Source organism: Amphiura filiformis, chromosome 15 (genome assembly GCF_039555335.1).
Source record: "Amphiura filiformis chromosome 15, Afil_fr2py, whole genome shotgun sequence".
Lineage (NCBI taxonomy): Eukaryota > Metazoa > Echinodermata > Ophiuroidea > Amphilepidida > Amphiuridae > Amphiura > Amphiura filiformis.
This window is the reverse complement of record NC_092642.1, coordinates 38,629,747-38,651,457: the sequence shown is the minus strand read 5'-3', so window position 1 is coordinate 38,651,457 and position 21,711 is coordinate 38,629,747. Positions and strand designations below refer to the sequence as shown.

At 37.4% G+C, this 21,711-nt stretch overlaps 1 protein-coding gene across 1 annotated transcript; it reads left to right on the top strand.

Moving 5' to 3' along the window:
- Positions 1–5,252: 5,252 nt before the first annotated feature.
- On the top strand, positions 5,253–20,511 carry LOC140171609 (core histone macro-H2A.1-like). Its single transcript, XM_072194894.1, has 7 exons — positions 5,253–5,542; positions 9,971–10,317; positions 11,315–11,362; positions 12,914–13,008; positions 15,538–15,623; positions 16,445–16,619; positions 19,148–20,511. The coding sequence occupies exons 1-7, from the start codon at positions 5,371–5,373 to the stop codon at positions 19,245–19,247; spliced, it is 1,023 nt and encodes a 340-aa protein (XP_072050995.1). The 5' UTR covers positions 5,253–5,370; the 3' UTR covers positions 19,248–20,511.
- Positions 20,512–21,711: the final 1,200 nt, after the last annotated feature.

Genomic DNA, 21,711 nt, shown 5'->3' with positions numbered 1-21,711 from the left:
ATGACCTTTAGCGTGGCCCAATATATCCGACCACGAAATCAGGTGTTTTACAGCTAGCAAGCAGAGCATTAAAGAGATTTTATGCCGTTGCAAAAAATTGTTGTTCTTCGTTTCTCTTTGTCTCTCATGTCGTTGTTTTTGAAAATTCGCGATACAATAAAAATTTTTAGGGCAAATTATTGACAATTGAAATTGTTGATATTTAACAGTCTCTATGAGGAATATTTAACAGAGCTCTATGAGGAATATGTCGCCATGTTTGAGACAGATCCATTCTCTGACGCAACAAGTTTTAAAGGAGAGAAAGTGATGGAAAATATCTTTTAAGATCACCGCAAGATCTGGAATGCCTTGATTGAGTCAACAGACATGTCAACGAATAGCAAGAAAACTTGGTCGACTATCCGCAAAGTCTGAGGTGATCCCAAAGCAGCTCCGCCACACTCCAAAGTTACCGCAAACCAAGTCGCACACATCATACATCATCATTTTATTTTCATTCAAATCAACATACAAAATATTTCATTCAAATCAACATACAAAATATATATAAAGGACACCAACTACTCCTAAATGGTAGATGTGGAAAAAAGCAGAAAAAAAGGACCATGGTTTTACACGACCTTTCGCCGTGGAGGAGCTAGAAGCAGTGATGTCCACTCAAGCAGGAGCTGTCATGAGTTCCATTTTCAGCTGACAAAGTATATGACACAATAGGCTATTCCATTTAAAATCCACACTCCCCCTGTAGAAGATTTAGCTAAAGTCTTTCACAGAGGAGTATGCGTTTTGAATAGAATAGAATAGACATTGGGTAAATTCCATTTGAAATACTCACTCCAGTTGTGGAAGATATGGGTAAAGCCATAATACACGGGGAGTATGGGTTTCAAAATGATTAACCCTGACTAATTACATTTGAAAAACGTACTCCCCCATCTTCCACAGGGGTAGTGTGGATTTTAAATGGAATGGCCCAATATATCCGAACACGAAATCAGGTGTTTTGACTGTTTTGGATGGTGTAAACTCAAAAGTATCTTAAAATAATTCCTTATGCAAAGAACAAAAAAAGTCAATAAAAAAAAACAAGCTGAAATGTTTAGTTTTTAAGATATAATGTTCGAGACAAGTCAAAGGTCAATGACCTTTAGCGTGGCCCAATATATCCGACCACGAAATCAGGTGTTTTACAGCTAGCAAGCAGAGCATTAAAGAGATTTTATGCCGTTGCAAAAAATTGTTGTTCTTCGTTTCTCTTTGTCTCTCATGTCGTTGTTTTTGAAAATTCGCGATACAATAAAAAAATTTAGGGCAAATTATTGACAATTGAAATTGTTGATATTTAACAGTCCTCAAAGTAAACTTTATAAATCTAATGATATGTGTTTAAACTTGCTGGGAGGAAAAGCCGTCCATCATTTGAAAATTTGGACCTTTCGTATACATTTGTTCGTAAAATTTTTAGGGTGTTTTTTTTTTGTGGGGGGGGGGGGGAATGTAGGCTTATATCTTCAATACGAATAGTCGAAATTTTCAAATGATGGATGGCTTTTCATCTCAGCTACATACACATTAAGTACATTTAAGTATAATATATCATTAGATTTATAAAGTTTACTTCGAGGACTGTTAAATGTCACAAATAAACATTTTTAATAATTTGCCATAAATTTTGTATTATATCGCGAATTTCAAAAAATAAAAATTATTTGTTATCAGAAGGGCATTCCTCGTATTCATAAAAAATGCAGTTCGATGCATTTCTATCCGATGTCTTAACCAGAACGTAATTCAAATTTGACGATATTTTTGTGAAACGAATCAATCTGCAAGAAATTGTTTGTACATAAACATTTTGTAGCCAGAGGTTTCCAGTCAACTTTTAAAGTTGGGGGATGAGGGTGTGGATCACGAAAGGCTATTTAATAATATATACACGTCTGTCATCTTAGAGCCACAATGTATGATTTGCTCTACAGCAACGCCCTCAATATTTTCGAATTTCTACTTTTTGCTCCATTGTAATGGTCATTGTGTACATAAATGCCCTGTGAAAGATTAAGCCTGAAGTTCTTTAATTATAGTAAAATTTAACATTTATAATAAAACCGACGATCTCCGGTTTTATTCTGAGTTCACCGATCGAGTGCTGGATAAACACATCGCTGCGTGTGTATCATTGAATCAGTGACGTACCGTATAAACTGTATGCATATCGTTATTCATCTTACGTCTTGTTCGTACACCCCATCAGCTGCGTGAAGCTCCGCCAATAATCATGATAATAATACGATCGGCGAGATGATACACGCATTGTAGGCACTGCCCGTCTTGCATATGGAAAGGTTTGTATACAAAAACGATTCTCTTATAAACCATTTATGCACAGTTTCCACCTCGATACACCTGATCACACATTTTCGTCCAAGAGCTTCCAAGCACGGTGAATTGTCTCTACATAGTCTTTGATTACACTACACGATAGTGAGCTGTGTGAGCTTCTAGCTGGAAAATAGGCCTCTGTGATTGGTTCTTGTCAAAACCTCAAGTGTTCCCTTCATATCCAATCAGATTTTTTTATATATCGAACAAAAGCTAACACCTCCCCCTAAAAACATTTTTTCTCATTAGATCAACAGAAAACACAATTCATTGTTTGGGCCTTTGTTTGCTAATCTTAAAACTCTTCGTCTGGATGATATCAATGAACTTTATACTGCTATCTTTATGTTCAAAGCTCACAATTGCTTGCTTCCTGCACTTTTTGACAACTATTTTCAATATATTGCTACAATTCATAGTCATAATACAAGGCGTGTGAATAATTTCGCCTCGTGTTCGTTCTAATCTTGCTGCTAATAACTCGATTAAAGTGCATGGAGCTCTATTCCCATTTCCATCCAAAATGCCACATCCACAAGCTCCTTCAAACATCATTTTAAGAGCAATTTGCTTTCTAAACAGTCTTTGACTCTTGTTCACATCTTAGTTTATTGTAATGTCTTGTCTTGTCCAGGGCCGTTCCTAGGGATTTTGCCGCCCTAGGCAAAGCCTGTCCCTGCCGCCCCACCAAAGCATACCAAAAAAGTGTTAAGGGGGTCACGCCCTTGAAAACTCATCAGTTTTGACCTATTTGTATTTTTCCTCCCGTGTTTTCTTTTTATCCGCCTCCTCATTTTTTTCTTCCCTTTTCTTTCTCCATTCACGTTTTTCTTTTTTCGCCTTTTTTGCGCCCCTCTGCGTTTGCCGCCCTAGGCGACCGCCTTACCTGGCCTAATGGTCGGAACGGCCCTGGTCTTGTCCTGTTTGTATTTTCGTTTGTACTGTTTGCCGGCATCCCGCACCCAAACGAGCTTGCTCCACGCGTGTTGCCCCACAACTTTATTTTCCAAGTTTGTTTTTTTATAGATGCCCCTCTTATAATCTTGTCTCAGGCCCACTTTTGTCCTGTCTCTTGCCTTTAATAGGAGGTTCGCTTTAACGTGATCGCATTTGATTGTCATCAGTGGGCTTGTGATCGGATACACTACTTTGTTTTGTATGTAGGCCTAATTGGTTTGCAAATGATGGCATTTATCATTATACCATGTATTTTTGAAGTTGTGAAATAAATGTTTCTTGAATTAAATTGTTTAGAGCAAGGCGCATGTGGTAAATCTGTTGAAAACGACTTATCCCAGCACAATTTTTGACCAAAATGTAGGTTTTAAAGGTCAAAACCTCAAGTGTAATTCCTAACAATATTTTTCAATTTTTAGGCCTAGGCCTACGGTCATTAAATGAAAGAGCACACTTATATTGTCCATATAGCCTATATTATAGGCTACTAGCCTCATTAGAATGAGCAATGGCAATGCAAAAAGGTACTTTCTCCTGTTTTGTCATACGGTTGTAATTTCAATGAACTATGACTTTGCTCAAGAGTTCTTACAAATTGATATGATGCATAAACTGCGTGTATATTGCTATCTTGTTTCCTATTAGCTGCGTGAAGCTCCACCAATCATGAGGCCTAATCATGATAACCCGGGCATGATACTAATACGATCGGCGAGATGATACACGCATTGTAGGCGCTGGAATGAAATAGCAATTTCTTAGTTCGTTTTACATCATTTATTTGATTCTAAACGGGGACAATGTGATCAGTAGCTATCAGTGAAAACTAAAGGGTGGTGCAAGTCAAGTGATTTTTGGCAGGTCGTAAGGGGGCCGGGGGGGCACCTTTGTTTCATAACCACTAAGGTATAGGACAATTTTTGTTTTAGCTATAGCCCCCTCTCCAGAAGTATTTAATTATATTTGTACTTGCTCAAGTAGCATTTTTTATGAGTATTTAAGTGCCTAAAACGGTCTAAAATGAAGCTATGGCGCCCTTCCCAGCCTTTTCTAATATTAATCTCCATAGACGTATAGGCCTAAAATGAAAATGTCCATAAAAAAAAGAACGGCAACAAATTGTGTAATGAAATTTGCACAAAATGCTAATTAAGCAAGTGCGTATGCAATGCACTAGTTTTCGTGAGGGGGGGCTATACGAAATATTTTTATGTATCGTATGGTCTTTTCAAAAATAAAATGTCCATCTGAAACATAGGTGGTGGGGGGCAATTTTGACACAGATATTTTGGGCACCATTTCTATATTATGCCCTAAAAAGGTGTAGGAAAAAGTTAGGAACACATTCAAATATGCAAAATTTCCTGTTTACGCTCGCATTATACATGTTAGGCCTATATGATAAGACAATTTAAGGTATTAAATTCGGGTTCCCCCAAATCTTGCATGTGTAAGGGAGGGGGGGGGAAGATTTTTTGGCACGTCAAAAGGGGGGGCAAAGGTTTTTGGCAAGTCAAAAGGGGGGCAAAAGATTTTTGGCACGGTCAAAGGGGGGGGGGCAAGCAATTTTTTGGCAGACCATTTTGAAAATTCACCACCCCGGGGTACACATAATTATTGCACAGCCCCTAACATTTAAATAGGAATATATTCTTTATGCAAAGCACACATTATTTAACCACTAGCATGCTATGTTATCACATAATATATGACACCAACAAATGTGCCAAAAAAATTTGGTGATTTTTACGATCCGGATGAGCAAATCACCTGCAAATCACGGTATAGGCATATTATTATAATAGCAATCTGTTGTGTCTAAACTAAACGTATTGTTTAGTGATATGCGCCCTTGAATTTAAATGGCCAAAGCGAGACGCTAAAATTTTACATCGGATCTTCTGAACGTCGCTCTAATGCTCACTGCTGCTTGCATACAATTTCGATCACTAGTGCGAAGAAGGTTGCTGTATAAACTTCCGTTTTCTTCATCAAGCTTCCCACTGATCTCTTAATTTTACCGCAATCATGTCGGGCAGAGGTGGAAAGAAGCGAACCAAAGGCATGTCCAGGTCGGCAAGGGCTGGTGTTCTTTTTCCCGTAAGCCGATTGCATAGGTATCTTCGTGCAGGCACTCACCATACACGTATTGGGGCTGGTGCACCAGTGTATATGGCCGCTGTTATTGAGTATCTTACAGGTAAAATAATGACTGTAGAAAATCAATCAATGTACATAATAGTGTGGCACACTTTTACCATGTTTACACATTAATACATGCTTTGCAAGGTACAAACAAGACGACACTAAATGCTCATCCATGGTAGGCTAACGTATTAAAATCATATACCGTATGCGAAACGACAATGAATAATATACGAAACAACAAAGGCTAAGCGTATCAAAATCAGTATGTTTAAGCATACTTTTAACTGTCCAGCATGTTTAATTTGCACATAAATATGTGAGGGTTAACGTTTTAAAAGGACTTTGCAAAATATTATAATTTTAAGAAAAAGACCTGTACCCCGGTACCAAAAGCAAAATTGCAACCAGCGTAGCATTTATTGTGTGTAAAATGAATACAACATGTTTTTGAGGAGCGCATGAGCAAATTCATGATTTTCAGCCTTAAGGGCTTGAAGAAACTAGTTTTTTCAACAAAGAGGGATCAAGTGATAGTATATGTGTCATCTGTGTCATCTTCATCCCTAGGTATAGTATACAGCTCATGGTCATGTTTTTTGAGGTGGGACCCAATTGTGTCACATCTTGCAATTTGTCAAAAATGAACTCCTTTTTTGTATTTTTGATTATATTTCAAAAACTTTTCACCCAAACTAGTAAAAGTATACATTTTTAGAAAATATATATTGTCATGATTGCAAATCTGTCAAGTTTGAGTGGATATACAGGGTGTACCAAAAAATATACAGGGTGATTCCATTGAAAAATACCGAAAAAATTTAATTTCTTTACCACTTCAATATTTCTACATAGTATATTAAATTGGAAAATGAACTTGATATTTGCAATGTACACAGTTAGTCCTTTCATTAAATATATAGTTTGCACTATATTTGTTAAGCCCATTGTGTTATACAGGGTGTGAAAAAAGTTGTATTTTAAATTTGTTAATTTATGTAAAATTTCACTAAGTGCCATTAAATTTGGAAAATATATTCAATATAGTTTAAAGAATTGCTATAATATCAAATTTAAATATCCAATTCCTATATGTGACCCGGCAGCACAAACGAGCCGTAAATTCCCTAAATTGTATTCTGAGTTATGGTGTAAAATGTGTACGAAGGTCGTATTCATCGGTCACTTAAGCTGGCGCGACATCTGTCTTATTTTGATAGTCACAACACCAATCAATAATCCTATTATTGAAGTGGATAATAAGCTTCTACCTTAGATGGCTATAGAACTTTTAATAGCCCTGGTCTTTGTTTGCTTTTGCTAAATCCTTTTCAAGTGGTGGGTTATTTGTATAGGTATGCATAACCAACAATTAACAATGAGAGAACCTTCTTAAACCTCGTTGACTTGGGGATGATTTGAAATGACCGCCAATTATGACTGTTTGATATTTATTGCCAGCAATGTGGAAAAAGAGACACACATAGAAACGAAAAAAAGCTATAATTTTGTTGAAGGAGCAAAGTTTAACTAACCATAACTCCGCTTCTGGATATCGTTTGAAGTCAAATGATATACCATTTTTAACTTTATGATGTTTACTTTTAAAAACACGAAATAAAACAAAATTGACCGGGGGAGGAATTTACGGCTCATTCGCCGTGGACGGTCACATATAGGGTGTTCCAAAAATCAATATACAGTGAATAATTAGTAACATGCACAAATAGCCTACATCAATAAACTTTTAACAATAACCAGAGATCAATATGTCATCAGATTAAATCCTCTGACTGTAATAATCTCCTTTGAGAAGATTTATTTTATATTTCAAATATAAAACAATATTGAAATTTATTTCATATGCATGCAAAATTTAAAGCCCATTCTATTGCATGACCCACATTCCACTGCATTAATTAAAAGCTTATTAAATCCGTAATTACTAAGTTTATTAAGATTAACTAGGCAATTATAGTTATAGAAAGTTAAAAAATAAGATTAACATTATGCAAATGCATTTTCACTTCTACTAGGCAACACCAACTTCCCATTGGAATTACACAGAGCTCCTCCGCTTCGGCTCCTCCACTTCCGCACCACCCCTGACTAATTAACTAAATTAAGCTGTTGTAATTAATTAATACATTTGTTTAATTATATTTGTTAATAATTCATTAGATTAATAATTTATCTTCAAAATAAGACCAAAACCATTTGTTCATGATGAATTTTAGCAAAAATATATAGGAATAAGAAGACAAAATGATTTAGCAAAATGTGACAGCACCACCTTTTTTAGGGTCCCAGTTTAAAAAACATGACCATATAATTATATTGCAAATACCTGGTGCATGATAATTGCTACTCAAAAGCAAATGATGTGACTGGCATTTGACCCTTTCACTGGTGTGCATGCAGATATCCCAATAAAATTAGGCCAAACTATGCCCAGCAGGCAATTTTCTCTGCCCCAACAAATAGTTGAGGTATAGAACCTTTGCATGATCAACTCAAAATAAGGCTCCCCAAAGTGTGTGTTGTGTGCAGTGGCATAGCCAGGATTTTGGAACTGAGGGGGCACAACTTGTAAATGTACCAACGGAAATATTTTTTGCCGACGGAAGTTTTTTGCATGGTTTGTAAAGGTGAAGAGCAAAAAAAAAAAAAAAAGAGAAGGATATTTGTAGGCATATCACCTCAAAATTAAGCGCAGCAGAAACACGTTATTTAATGTTTCTACATGAATGAGCTTTATTAAAAAATCAAAAAACGGAATTGAAATTGGTCAATGCATTGTGATGTAGTGTCAATTTTAAGATGCTCATAAATGGAATGCAAATCTGCCACAAATGGCTATAATGACAAAATTGGCACATTTCGATATTTTACAGGTTTATTTGGACGCTTGCTTGAAAAAGCAGCGTTAATTTAAATATCACAGGTTAAATGCCTATCTTTTCTGACTTCGTCAAAGAAAACAAAATTAAAAAATCTATCATTGAATAATTATAATAAATTAACCATACTATTTTAGCAATTTCGGCCAATCTGCAGACAAATTAAAGCTGAAAAAATGACTAAGTTCAGGTAATTTTAATTTAATATTAAAATATGCAAAATTGATGCCAATAGAAAACCGTACATGATATCAGGGTGCGTGTTTTTTTGCACACATATGTATACAAAGTTCTTTCAATTGGTTACAAAAAATACACAAAAAGTAATTAATTATGCAAATTAGCTAATTATAGCTAATTATGTATTCATGATGTTATGTAAATTAGCCATGAGTAATTTTGGGGTTTTCAATATTGAATGAAAGTCTTGGACGTCAATCCGGGGAGGGGGGGGGGGGGGAGGGGGCATATCTTAGAAAGAAATAATCTATGACAGAAAGGAAAAAGGGCTTTCAGGAAACTGAGGAAAAAGACTAGAAGTAGAAGGATTGAAAAAAGTGAACAAGACGCATGCACATGACAAAGCCGACTAAAATATTAAATCAACAGGGACTTAATATTTCCTTCTTAAAGTTCTTTCTTTGACTGACTGCCTGTCCCCCCACACAAAAAAAAAAAAAAAGCAATATTTCGAGTGGCTCCGAGGGGCAGGCCCCCAATAATTTTGGTGGGGCCCAAGTACCCTAGGGCCCCGATAATTTCAGGTAAAATTCATAATTTCAGGGTAAAATTCATAATTTTAGAGCAAAATTTCACACTTTTTGAGTAAGATTCATAATTGAAAGGAGGATTTCGTTATCCTAGCATCCTCTTTTTATAACATTCTTCAGAAGATATCCACGAAAAAGCTTCACAAAATTTGAGTTGATTCCGATTTTGCGTTTGCGAGTTATGCATGATTATGTGTATTACATGATGTACATTACTCCATAGGCCACTGTTGTAATTTCGTTCTGGTATACCAGAACGAAATTCAAATTTGACGATATTTTTGCTAATTAAACGAATTAATCTGCAAGAAATTTTGATACATAAACATTACATGTATGTAGCCAGAGGTTTCCAGTGATATAAAAATCTCAACTTTTTTTTTTTTTTAAAGTGGGGGGATGAGGTTGTGGATCACGAAATGCCCTTTTAAAGGCAACATTCATAATTTTCAAGTTAGGGTATAATTCATATGTTAGGTACAATCCATGTAAAGATGTATGCATTTCAAGAGCTTCCGTGTTCGCACATTTTTGCACGCTTCATGTGAAATGAACCAACATTCACTTCAAATGGAATGAAACTGAAATTTTTGCATGCTGAGCGCGCATATATCCCAGCATAAGTGGGTCAGAATAATCCTCACCTTTGCCCCCCTCAAAGACAAAAATGTTACCTACTATTTATTGTTTATTTATTGTTAAAAACTTGAATTCTGAACAATCTTGAAGGTGTTCTTTTCAAAACAGAGTGGTAATTAATTAATCCAAATGAAATATTAATGTTTATTCATATTTAATTTTATTCTAATTCAGCTGAAATTCTTGAGCTAGCAGGAAACGCTGCCCGTGATAATAAGAAGGGTCGAGTCACTCCAAGACATATTCTATTGGCTGTTGCCAATGACGAAGAACTCCACCAACTTTTACGACAAGTCACCATAGCCAGCGGGGGCGTCCTTCCGAAAATTCATCCAGAGTTGTTGATGAAGAAGCGAGGAGCAGTACGGTCGAAACTGCTGCTTGATAGTGGACCACCAGTACTTACAAAAGTACCAAAAACTGTGGCAGCGAGAAAAGAAGTATCCATCAAGAAACCACCAAAGTATTTGGGCAAGGGCAAGAAAGGACTTGAGGCTGGTGCAGGTGGCAAAAAGAAGAAGGTACATGTAGTATATTTTTTTGTCTGAGGAGTCTGAAAAAAATTATGCAAATGTAGGCCTGTGGCCGTATGTGACCATCCTCCACAAATGGGCTGTAATGTCAGCAGAACTTGTTTTGAGATATGGCCCATTGAACCTCTCTAAAATGAACAGTAGAAATTATCCAATTCTTTTTTACTTATTTTTGCTACCTCACAAACAAGCAACTGGAACGTAATATATTTATCAATGCATGGGGGCTGTGTAATAATTTCGATATCCTCGCTTAGGGTCATTTTTGAAAGTCATTTCACACGGATGCTTACACTTTTATACATGACTGCCCCCCCCCCCCCGCCGGAATGTATAATCAGTCGGTTCTGCTAGGGTGCTGGGAATCAACTGGCAGTTGTTTTTTGAAGCTATCCCTTATTTGTCTGAAAAATGGCAGCAAATTATGAAATTGTAGCCTTACCCCAATACAATGTAGCATGGGAAAACATGTTCCACAGACATAAGAATCAAACTATTAAACCACATACCCTTTTAGGGTCTGTGCCTACAACAAGTATATGTTGATTTTTGTCGGAATTGTAATTCGGCATAAGTGGGTATTTTTGTGTTCAGATATTTTCGTGATTTCCAACGAGACAAACTTTAGCGCGCTTTGATATTTTTCGCAAAATTCATGCCTTACCAGTGTTATCATATAGCAAAATTTCATATTTGTGTATTGTTAAATTTGTGATAACCATAATGCCCTTGCGAATATTCTATGCGCTGTACAATTTTTTTGTGGTCAAATTTCGGCTGAACAATAAAAGTTTAGCACTGTGATTTTGCCATTTCATCTTGTTTTTTGATATACAGTTTGGAAAACAATGCATGTTTATTAAATATAGCCTTGACCTGGGGCCTAGAATAGGTTGATATTTTGTTGTTATTTATTTTCTGTTATGCAAAAAAAGCTGTCAATATTGGTGTAAATAACAATGATTGTATATTGACATAATTACAGGGTGGAAAGACGGTGCTTTCTGAAAAGAAGTTATTCCTGGGACAGAAGGTAAGAACTGCAATGGACTATTCCATTTAAAATCCACACTACCCCTGTGGAAGATTTGGGAAATATCTTCCACAGGGGGAGTTTGCATTTCAAATGGAATGAACATATTAAGCCGCTCTGTTTGAATTTCATACACCCTCTGAGAAGAATTCAACCTGAATCTTCCCCTGAGGAAGAGTGAGTTTCAAATGGAGATAAAAATGTGTTAATTCCATATGAAATTCATACTCCCCCTGTGGAAGATATTTCCAAAATCTTCCACAGGGGCAGTGTGGATTTTAAATGGAATAGCTCAATAAACCCCATTCATACCACACAGATGTTGTTGAGTCAGGCTTCTTAAATTTGTACAAACTCAACCACATTTCTTGGAGATGATGATAATGGTGTGACAAGATGACAAGGTTGTGGATGAGAAAGCGGATGGATGATGTGGATGATGACAGTGAATGTTATGATAATGTTGATGATGATGATGAAGAGGTGAATGGTGAATGATGATGGGAGAAATTGGATGATGATCATGAATGGTGATGATAATGGGGATGTTGATGGAGAATGGTGATGATTTAATGATGATGAGGTAGATGATGATGATGAATGTGATGATAATGGTGATGGTGATGAGGAGGTCAATGTTGATGGTGGATGTGATGATAATGGTGATGATCATGAGGAGGTCAATGATGATGGTGAATGTGATAATAATGATGAGGAGGAGGAGGTGGATGATGATTTAGAATGATGGTGAAGATTGTAATAATAATAATCATTTATAATGCATCATTTATTTAGAAATTAATATAAGCCAAGGCACAGAAGATGGCAAGGATGGTTGATGCGGATGTTGATGGTGGTAGTGGTGATGACAAAATAATGAGTGTGATGGCAACAATGACATTAGAGCAATGACAACGATTAGAGCATTGACCATGGTGATGATGATGAGAACTTCAAAGGTGGTGATGATGAAGATGATGTTGATAAAGATGATGATACTGATAATAATGATGATGATGATAATGATAATGATATTGATATTGATATTGATATTGATATTGATATTGATATTGATATTGATAATGGTGGGATCATGGTCATGATAATAATGATGAGACTGATGACGACAATGAAAGTGGTGAGGATGACAAAGATGAAAGGTGTTTATAATGAACAGTAGCTGCCTTATGTTGGATTTTCAAATTGCACTATGTAGCCTTTCAAAAATCGCTTCCTCAGACTCGACATTTTAACCCCATGAGAACTACCTGCCTATTGGTCAAAAAGAAGTTTTCATTATCAATTGGACCAATCAGCAATATTGTTAGAATAATTTCACCACACAAAAAAAATTGGGGTGAATTATTTGCAAAGCTCCATTCTGATTGGTGATTAAAGTGAAGATATCACATAATTGACCAATCAGAGGCAATGTTAGATCAGCAGGTAGTACTCAGTGGGTTAAAATGTACAGAGTGAAAATAATAAAAGGCAGCTTCATGAGATATGACCAATTTTTTTGCACTCACAATTTATGATTATTTCTTTTAGTTGACAGTGGTCCAATCTGATATCAGTGAAATCCAGGCAGATGCTATAGTCAATCCCACCAATTCCACTTTCTTCATGGGAGGAGAAGTAGGTAGGTATTGATGAGCACAGAAATAAGATATGCAAGATCTGCTATAATAATTACGAGGAGAATTTGGTGGTTGATCCAGTATTTTTTGACAAAGGCCAAAATTGAATGTGAATTATCATCTTGCACATAGAAAACATGACCTTAAGGGGGTACTGCACCCCTGGCCAATTTTGTGCCTATTTTTGCGTTTTTTTCTCAAAAATTATAGCGCATAGGTGACAAACAAGATATGTGCATTATATAGGGGCAAGGACTACAACTACTGCACTGAAAATTCAGCAACAAGGCAAGTAGTTTTTGAATTATTGATCAAATATTGGTTTTCCCTCATTTTTTACTGTAACTCCACAACTGTTGTCTGTGCTTAAATAAAATTTCCAGTGCAGTATTTGAAGTCCTTGCCCCTATAATATACATATCTTACTTGTCACCAATGCACTATAATGTTTGAGAACAATGCAAAAAATAGGCTCAAAATTAGGCAGGGGTGTAGTACCCCCTTAACAGTGGTTTGCAAATATTGGTTACTTATCTTGTTAGGGGTGGTGCAATAATTATGTGTACCCCTGGGGGGTGAATTCTCAAAATGGTCTGCCAAAAACACTTGCCCCCCCTTTGGCCATGCCAAAAATCTTTGCCCCCCTTTCGATGTTCCAAAAACCTTTGCCCCCCTTTTGATGTGCAAAAAATCTTTGCCCCCCCTTACACATGCAAGATTTGGGGAACCCAATTTAAAACCTTAAATTGTCTTATCATATAATGCGAAGTGCAGCGAGCAGGAAATTTTGCATATTTGAATGTGTTCCTAACGTTTTCCTATGCCTTTTAGGGCGTAATGTAGAAACGGTACCCAAAATATCTGTGCCAAAAATTGCTTTCCCCCCTTCCGACCTGCCAAAAATCACTTGACCCCCCTTTTGACCTGCCAAAAAATGCTTGCCCCCCTTCTGGCCTGCCAAAAATCTTTGCCCCCCCCTATAATTCACCCCGGGTACACATATTATTGCACCACCCCTTATAGAGGTAATCAATATGATGTCACATGTCTGCCATCTTGTGGGTACAGGCCTTATTTGATTGCCTTCAGCATTTGATCCTTCATGCACAAACGTACAATAACAGCTTTGCCCGACTCATTTATACGTAGTAGCGTAGCCAGCGGGGTGGCAGACTGCCCCCTCTGCCACCTAAAATGGGGACGAAGAAGCGGGAAAATGGGGACGAGAAGAAGGGGAGAAAGAGAGAAAGAAGGAGGAGGAGAGAGAGAAAGAGAAGAGAAAGGGGAGGAGAGGAGAAAGAGAAGGAAAAGGAGAAGGAGAGGGGAAAGAGAAGGGAAAGGGGAGGAAGGGAAGGGAAAAAGAAAAGGGAAATGGAGGAGATGGAGAGTAAAAATAGGGACGATACTGACGTTTGCCACCCCGGACTGACAATGCTGGCTATGCGCCTGTGTATACGTAAATCAATTTGTACCCACAAGATGTTGAAAGGCTGATAGTATATTGCTGATCCATTGATTATCCTTTTCTGGTGCATTGTGGGCTAGAAAAGGGGGCAAATCGGTCGCTAATTTGCTCCCTTTTCTATCCCACAATGCACCAGAAAAGGATAATTAATGGATCAGCAATATACCCTATGGATGACCCCTGTTGAAACAAAGGTAACAATTAAGCACACAAATGGGTGCATAACAAAACAATGTAGAAGTACCCAGGCTTTTGAGTTTAAATAAATACATACAGACATGCTACACAGTACATCTTAATTTTGGAGAGTTGTCAGGAGAGTGGTTTTTATTTATTCAATCATGGTCGGTGCCCCCCAATAGGATGACTAATGATATGCCACTGAACCTATAAATCGAGAGGTTAGTGCTTAGTGCTAGAAGTGCAATAGTTGGTGTTATATTTTTAGTACAGTAGAATGCAAAAATTGTTAAAATGTCTATAGGGCAGGCACAGCTATTGCAGATAAGGCATTCTTGCACTGCCCTTGAAATAAGTAATGGGGAATGATCACTCATCTTCTCCTTAAAACCCAACTCTTGACAATGTGGAGGTACACTGCTTCCTCCTCCAGTGACATACACACACATCAGAGTTTGCCTTGTCCAATACACATTTCGTCGACGGGTCCTTAAAGAACTTTAGCAAAATTACCCTCGATTAGAGAAAAGCGAGGGTAATTAATTTTGTTTCACTGGTTTCATTTTCTGATATTGGACTTCATAATTTGATCTTATATACCTGGACACCTGCTGATGTTTGACCTTTTGCATGTCAACACATTCCTGGTGCTCTGGAGGTCAGCTGGGCAGGGGAGTTTCAGGGCTGGAATTGCTAGAGGGCATATAGTATGGTGACCCAAGTGAAGTCCAGCTGGTTAGGATGACAGATTGACCACTGTGTTTTTAAGACTAACTTTCATGCTCATGGCAACTGGCTGTCAAAGCTAAAAACATTTGAAGAAAGCATAGATTCAAAAGTTTTAAGGATATGTACATGAAATGATATTTTTGTTGTTGCAATACAGGTAGTAACTTGGAGAAGGTTGGTGGTAAAGATTTCAGAGATGAGGTGGATAAGTTGAGATCAGCTCAGGGTAGTCTGGACACTGCAGGAGGTATGTATCAATGAATGGAATAACTATCAAAGCTTATCAAATACTTAATACACCATAACCTTTAACATAACCCTAACCTCTAGGCCTAAACCCTAACCCTAAATCAGAATGCAGGAGGTATTCTATAGTTCGACCATTGAACCTTATGCTGGTTTCATCATGCCACTTGCTACTCAATGGTGATATTTGTGCCACTGCGCAAACAAAATTGGCCAAAACCACGTATTGGTCGCAAATTAATAATTGCCCCTATTATGGTCAGATTCACTGCCACATTAATTTGTTAAACCAATGTTCTGCACAGATAATATGTTGTTTTGCATGTCAATCAGGACTATTAATTGAGTGCCTCCAGGGGCTTATTCAAGGGTTTTGTGGTTATCAGGTTGGATCAGGAATCTCACCTCTACTGATAATGCAGAAATTTATCTATGTTTAGCTAGAGCAAAACCATTATATTTTCAAAAATTTTCCTCTTTAGAAAGAATGTGCAAGATAATGTAACACAAAAATACAACTTTGTACAATAGGCTGGCGCGGACATCCGGGTACTTAGCAACAAATTGAGCTTAATTCCCTAGCAACAAGTGAGTCAAAATAAAAACATTCCATGCACGCACTCAACGTAGGCGTCACGCACGCGATGCGCAGTAGGCGCAATGTGCAGTGGCCTTTATAATTGATTTGCGCATATTGTTTTCACCGGGATTTGATTATTTTCACCGGCATGACGTAGCTCCTCCCTTGGCTGTATAATATAATGTTCATAAACCTTCATGCACCCAAAATTTCATATTGTTATGTTCTCACCTACTCTACAGCTGCAATTTGCTCAGGGCACAATTTCCCAGCCAAATATGTGATACATGTGAACAGTCCAACATGGGGCCAAGCTAATGCTGTAGCCAACCTTGAGAAGGCCATCAAGAATTGTCTCACGTTAGCGGATTCCAAGAATCTTACATCTATCGCTCTACCGTCAGTCAGCAGTGGAAGGTAAGAGTCACACATCGTCATCATCCCTATATCTTTGTGTTAAAATTGCCGTGATAGTACAGCTTAATCCTCTCGCTTTTTTAACAGCTACGCATCGCGATTTTGTTCGAGATAGGCCGAGCGACTCAGGCTAAGCATACCATGACTATCATATGAGATACCACAGCGTTTCTATATTCTACACCATATTACGATTTGTGCATGCTCTAGTACCCCATATGATGTTTCTATTACAAGAAAAAATTTGTTTTCAGGTAAAACCAGGGTTTTGTTTCCAGTACACTCACTCGAAAAGCAGTACACTAATTAGCGGGGCCTTGCAGCTTGCTGTGGATATCTTTTACTGCAATTTTAACGTAAAAAAATTTGAAATCCAATGTAAAAATTGAGATATATTTAATTTTGAGAATGACAATTATACTTTATAGGTATAAAGGAACACGTTTAGCCCATTTAGTTAAGTTCCAGGTGCACGTCCTATAACACAATGCATATATAAACTTTCTTTATCTGTGTCAATAATAGAATATTGATTTCAACGGAGTATTGAGCTATATGGAAAAAATATTTATAATACAGGGTGTTGACACTGTGAGTGAACAAGGGGAATGAGTCGCATGTCGGCAATTTTCAATTCAAAGTGTTTTACACCATTTTCTGGCAGTTTACAAATGCTACATTTTGATGCAAACCCCATCAAAATTGGAGATCTGGTTACTGAGTTATGAGCATGTTATCAATGGTTGAAAACAATATAAAACAAAATAATTTGAACAATGTTCTTGCCAATGTCTCAAAAACAATATTAGCGATGTCCGACTCATTCCCCTTGATCATGTCACATATGTGTGTTTCTACTATTGAGCAAAGGGCTGGTGGATGATTTGATGTCATATGTGGTAATGGTCCGGGTATAAACAGATTGGGCGAAGGGTGATGCCGGGTGAGGGGTAACCTCACCATCAACAATCAACCACCTTTTGAGGTGGTTAATAATGGGTGATAACTTGGGAATGGTCTCAGTAGAAACAGTACAAGGCAGCATTTTACTGGGTACAATGGAAGTCACTTAAACAGTAATACAGCATGTGTGATCTGAACCTGTTACCTGACCTAAAGCCAGGGTTCCCACGGTCCTTGAGAGTCCTTGAATTTGAAAACACCTTGAAAGTCCTGGAAATTTGCACAAAGTCCTTGAAAGTCCTTGAAAATTGGAATTTTTGACAACATTTGGGGAGCTGTCACATTTGTTTACATACTGCATGGAGAGCCGCATCATGATTTTTGTGTTGTGGTAAATCCTTGAAAATCATGCTTTTAGACCTTGAAAGTCCTTGAATTTTTAAGGTTTCAAGGTGTGGGAACCCTGTAAAAGCTATATTTGAAGGACACAACCAAGTTGTCCATGTTCTCCCCACCAAATGTACAGAGAGTGAATGGTTCTCCAGGTTTTGGAGAGCAATTTTGAAATGAGCCAGTTGATGGTGACACACAACACACAAATATTCATGAGAGTGTACATTCAACGTCCAGTTTTCGAAATTGGGTGACTTGTGCTTGGCAGGTGCGAAATACATCTGACTGGGCTCTCTATTAATTACGTAACGCACAACGCCATTGATGTCATTGAATGGCTGCTTAGTGCTGTTATGTGTTAAGTTTTATAATAATTATTATTACATTTATTTTCCTTTCTTTTTTTTCTCTGTATTTATTCTTTCCTAGGCCTACACTAACTTTATCACTCCCTCGCTACCCTTCTCTCTCTTGCCTTCTTCCGCGTCTTTCTTTTCTTTTTGTCCTCTCTCACTCTCCCTGTCATTCCAATATAAATATGTCCTTATCTTTCTATTATTTTATTTACTTCCCATTATTTCTTTCTCTTCATCTGTCCTCTTTCTCCCTTCCTGTAGGCCCCCTCATTATCCATATCCCTCCCCTTTTCCTCCCTCATATCCCTCTCAAGACTTCTCACAGGGGAGAATCTGCCCCCACCCCCTTCCACCGCCGCTATTTCTATGCCAAGATAAATGGACATTTGTGACAAAAACCTTTATAGGCCTATACTTATACTTACATGTATACGCAGCAATTACCATTATGGAATATTATAGAAATGTGAACCTGGCAGCTAATACATTATGATGTGTAGTCGATCAGCAGGGGCATTCAATTTATTTAAATGAAGCGTCTAAAGTCAGGTGGGTGATAAAAAAGATTATATCGACAACTAAAGCCCTCATTATAGACTTCAGACCTGCACAAGCGCACATTTGGGATACGTGAGTACAATGGTACCACTTTACACATGACTGCCCTTACACATGACTGTATTGTGGTCACTTATTTATACTCGCCTGTTGGGTAAAGCGTCAATGGTACCACTTTTATGAATAGCCTGTCGCAATCTCTAATCGGCATCAAGGAACAAAGCATTATGTAATCTATTTCTTCTCCTTTCTATCTATCCTCCTTGGTGACACATCATTAATGATACCATTATGTGTTTTTGTTTTTATCCTTTTCAGGGCTGGCTTTCCAAAACAGACTGCAGCTGAAACAATTTTACAAACCATTAGCAAGTACTTTGTCACCAAAATGGCGTGTCGCTCAAACAAGTCTACTTAGTCCTTTATGACAAGGAGAGCATAGAAGTCTACATCTCAGAGCTTTCCAAACTGGAAAAAGATAAAAACTAGATCATATCTCAGCTTCTTTTTCATTCAGTCTTTTTTCTATAGATTTACAATATTATATGTATGGTTTGAAGTTGGTTATTGTTGTGTATATTATAGACTTATTAACCCCTGGTCACTACTGGTCATCTAACAGCATTTCTGATTGGTTGATAACTTGAAATGCTCATTTCAATTGCCAATTATGACTAGGCTTTAAACTATTTATGGTCTAACTTGCATTTGCAGATGATCTTATTAATACCCGCCTTGATTGGTTCAAAATTTGACACAATATTAATTTTGGCCAATCGGCAGGTAGTTCTCATGGGGTTAAATGGTGATGTTGGTATCTTGTGGCATATTGTGAAGATTTAACATTGTTTAAATGGAAATGTTTGTAGAAAAGATGGAATTAGAAGAATATGTTATGATGGTAGATCAGTTTTAAGACATACCCAAAGACGTTAGGCTGGGAGAGTATAGACTACACCATGCTTGCATATCACTCTCTCAGAGAGAGGGATATAGTGTATCTCAATGAAAAAAGGAAGCTTAAACGGTGGGAATTAACTAATTTCATAAGATTTTGACAGTTTAGCCATTGTGACACATATCCTTATTGTCAAGATAGTGAAAAACGTTTGAAATCTTTGAAATTTTTTAATTGCCGTCATTACAGCCTCTGTTGTTTCATGTTATGTTCTTCTGCAGTGAGGATTGGCACATCTATTGCTTGTTCAGGCCCTAAACTATTGTGGGGAAGTTTGTGTGAACTTAGGAGTTAGGGTTAAGTGACCGCTTATATAGTGAATTTTCAGTTGCCTAAATCACATAGCTCCCGGAGTCCATTGATCCAAGTGGTTATGGCCCAGGTCTAGTAAACCTAAGGTCATAGGTTCGATTCCCAGACAGGACCACTTTCACTGTGTCCTCTTTTAATATCACAATGGTGGAACTGTTGAAATTGTACAATCACATGTCTGACAAAGTTCAATTTCTGGCAATATATGTGTAATGCTTTGTTCCACATGTGCTAAACTGGGTAAGCATTACATGCATAAACTTTTGTATTGCTCATCAATGAGTGCACAAATTTAATATTGATCCATTTCAGACCTTGGTTACACTTTTCAGTTGATTTCCAGACCATGCTTGACAATTCAATATGGTGGATGTCATAGTTATTACTCACATTGGTATCAGAGTCTGTAGTCCCTTAGGGACCGATCGTTATTTACGGCAGGGGGGGAATGGGTGTTTTGGCAAAAATATTGACAAAAAATTTCGCGTTCCCCCCTCGCGTCTGCTCAAAATTTTCGCGTTCCCCCTTGTTTTCCCAATTTTCTCCATTTAAAATTTAACAATCCCCCCTCTTGGTTCAACTAAAAATGTCAGGTTCCCCCCTCAAGACCACAAAAAAATTTCGTGTTCCCCCCTAAATTTACCCATTCCCCCCCCTGCCATAAATAACGATCGCTCCCTTAGTTTAATCTCTTTGGGTATACCTTGGTGTGCTTTGTAATCCTATTGTACATACTGTAGATGTAGTTTCGTAGCTACATACTTTTTTGTGACAAGGGGAGAGGGTGCACTTGGTCATTTACTTGTTAGCATGCATGTGAAGGAAAATATTCTTAAGTAAAGGTATGTCTATGGACCAAACATAGGTTAACAATTTTGATCAAAACATATTGTGTTTCAGCAAAATTTGGGTTGTGTTTCCAGAATCATCCTTACTTGTGTTTTTCCAGATAGTACATGGATGTTTTTGTAAATACATTAGGGACCGTTCACAAACACTTGTAAGGGGGGCCTGATGCAAAAAGGGGGGCCCTGAAAATTTTTGACCCTCGTAAGGGGTGGCCCTGAAAAAAATGACCACAAATTTTCTTGGAAAAATTGAGTTTATATGCTTTTTTATGGGGTTGACCCATAATTTTCATGTCAAAAAGGGGGGGGCCCTGAAATTTTAAGGGGGGGGGGGGCACGAAAAATTTTCATGATGACATTTTTTTGCATCAGGCCCCCCCTTACAAGTGTCTGAACGGTCCCTTATAATGATTTATTATAAAGGTGTTTAATTCATTATACTCATAAAAGTAAAATGCTCGAATGGGTGATTTAATCGTGTGTCTTGAGAATTAAAACCATATCTTAAGGCTATATTTCAAATGATTATACTTCATATGGGTGTGAAATCAAAGATGAATTCCCTGCTACAGAGTGTTTTGTTTACATTATGGATCCTTGGGTTTTGAAATTGTATTTCACTTGCATGCTTGCAACTCAATAAACATTATGAGGTGCAACTCCTCTGTCATCAATCATTGGGTTATTCCATTTGAAATCATCACTCCCCTGTGGAAGATGTTAGAAATGTCTTCCACAGGGGGAGTATGAATTTGAAATAGAAT

Bases quoted from the DNA above. Each gene is read 5' to 3' on its own strand.
- LOC140171609 (XM_072194894.1), top strand. From the start codon at position 5,371: ATGTCGGGCAGAGGTGGAAAGAAGCGAACCAAAGGCATGTCCAGGTCG. The intron at 15,624-16,444 runs GTATGTATCAAT...CCTACTCTACAG, and splicing joins TAGTCTGGACACTGCAGGAG to CTGCAATTTGCTCAGGGCAC. The intron at 16,620-19,147 runs GTAAGAGTCACA...TATCCTTTTCAG, and splicing joins CCGTCAGTCAGCAGTGGAAG to GGCTGGCTTTCCAAAACAGA.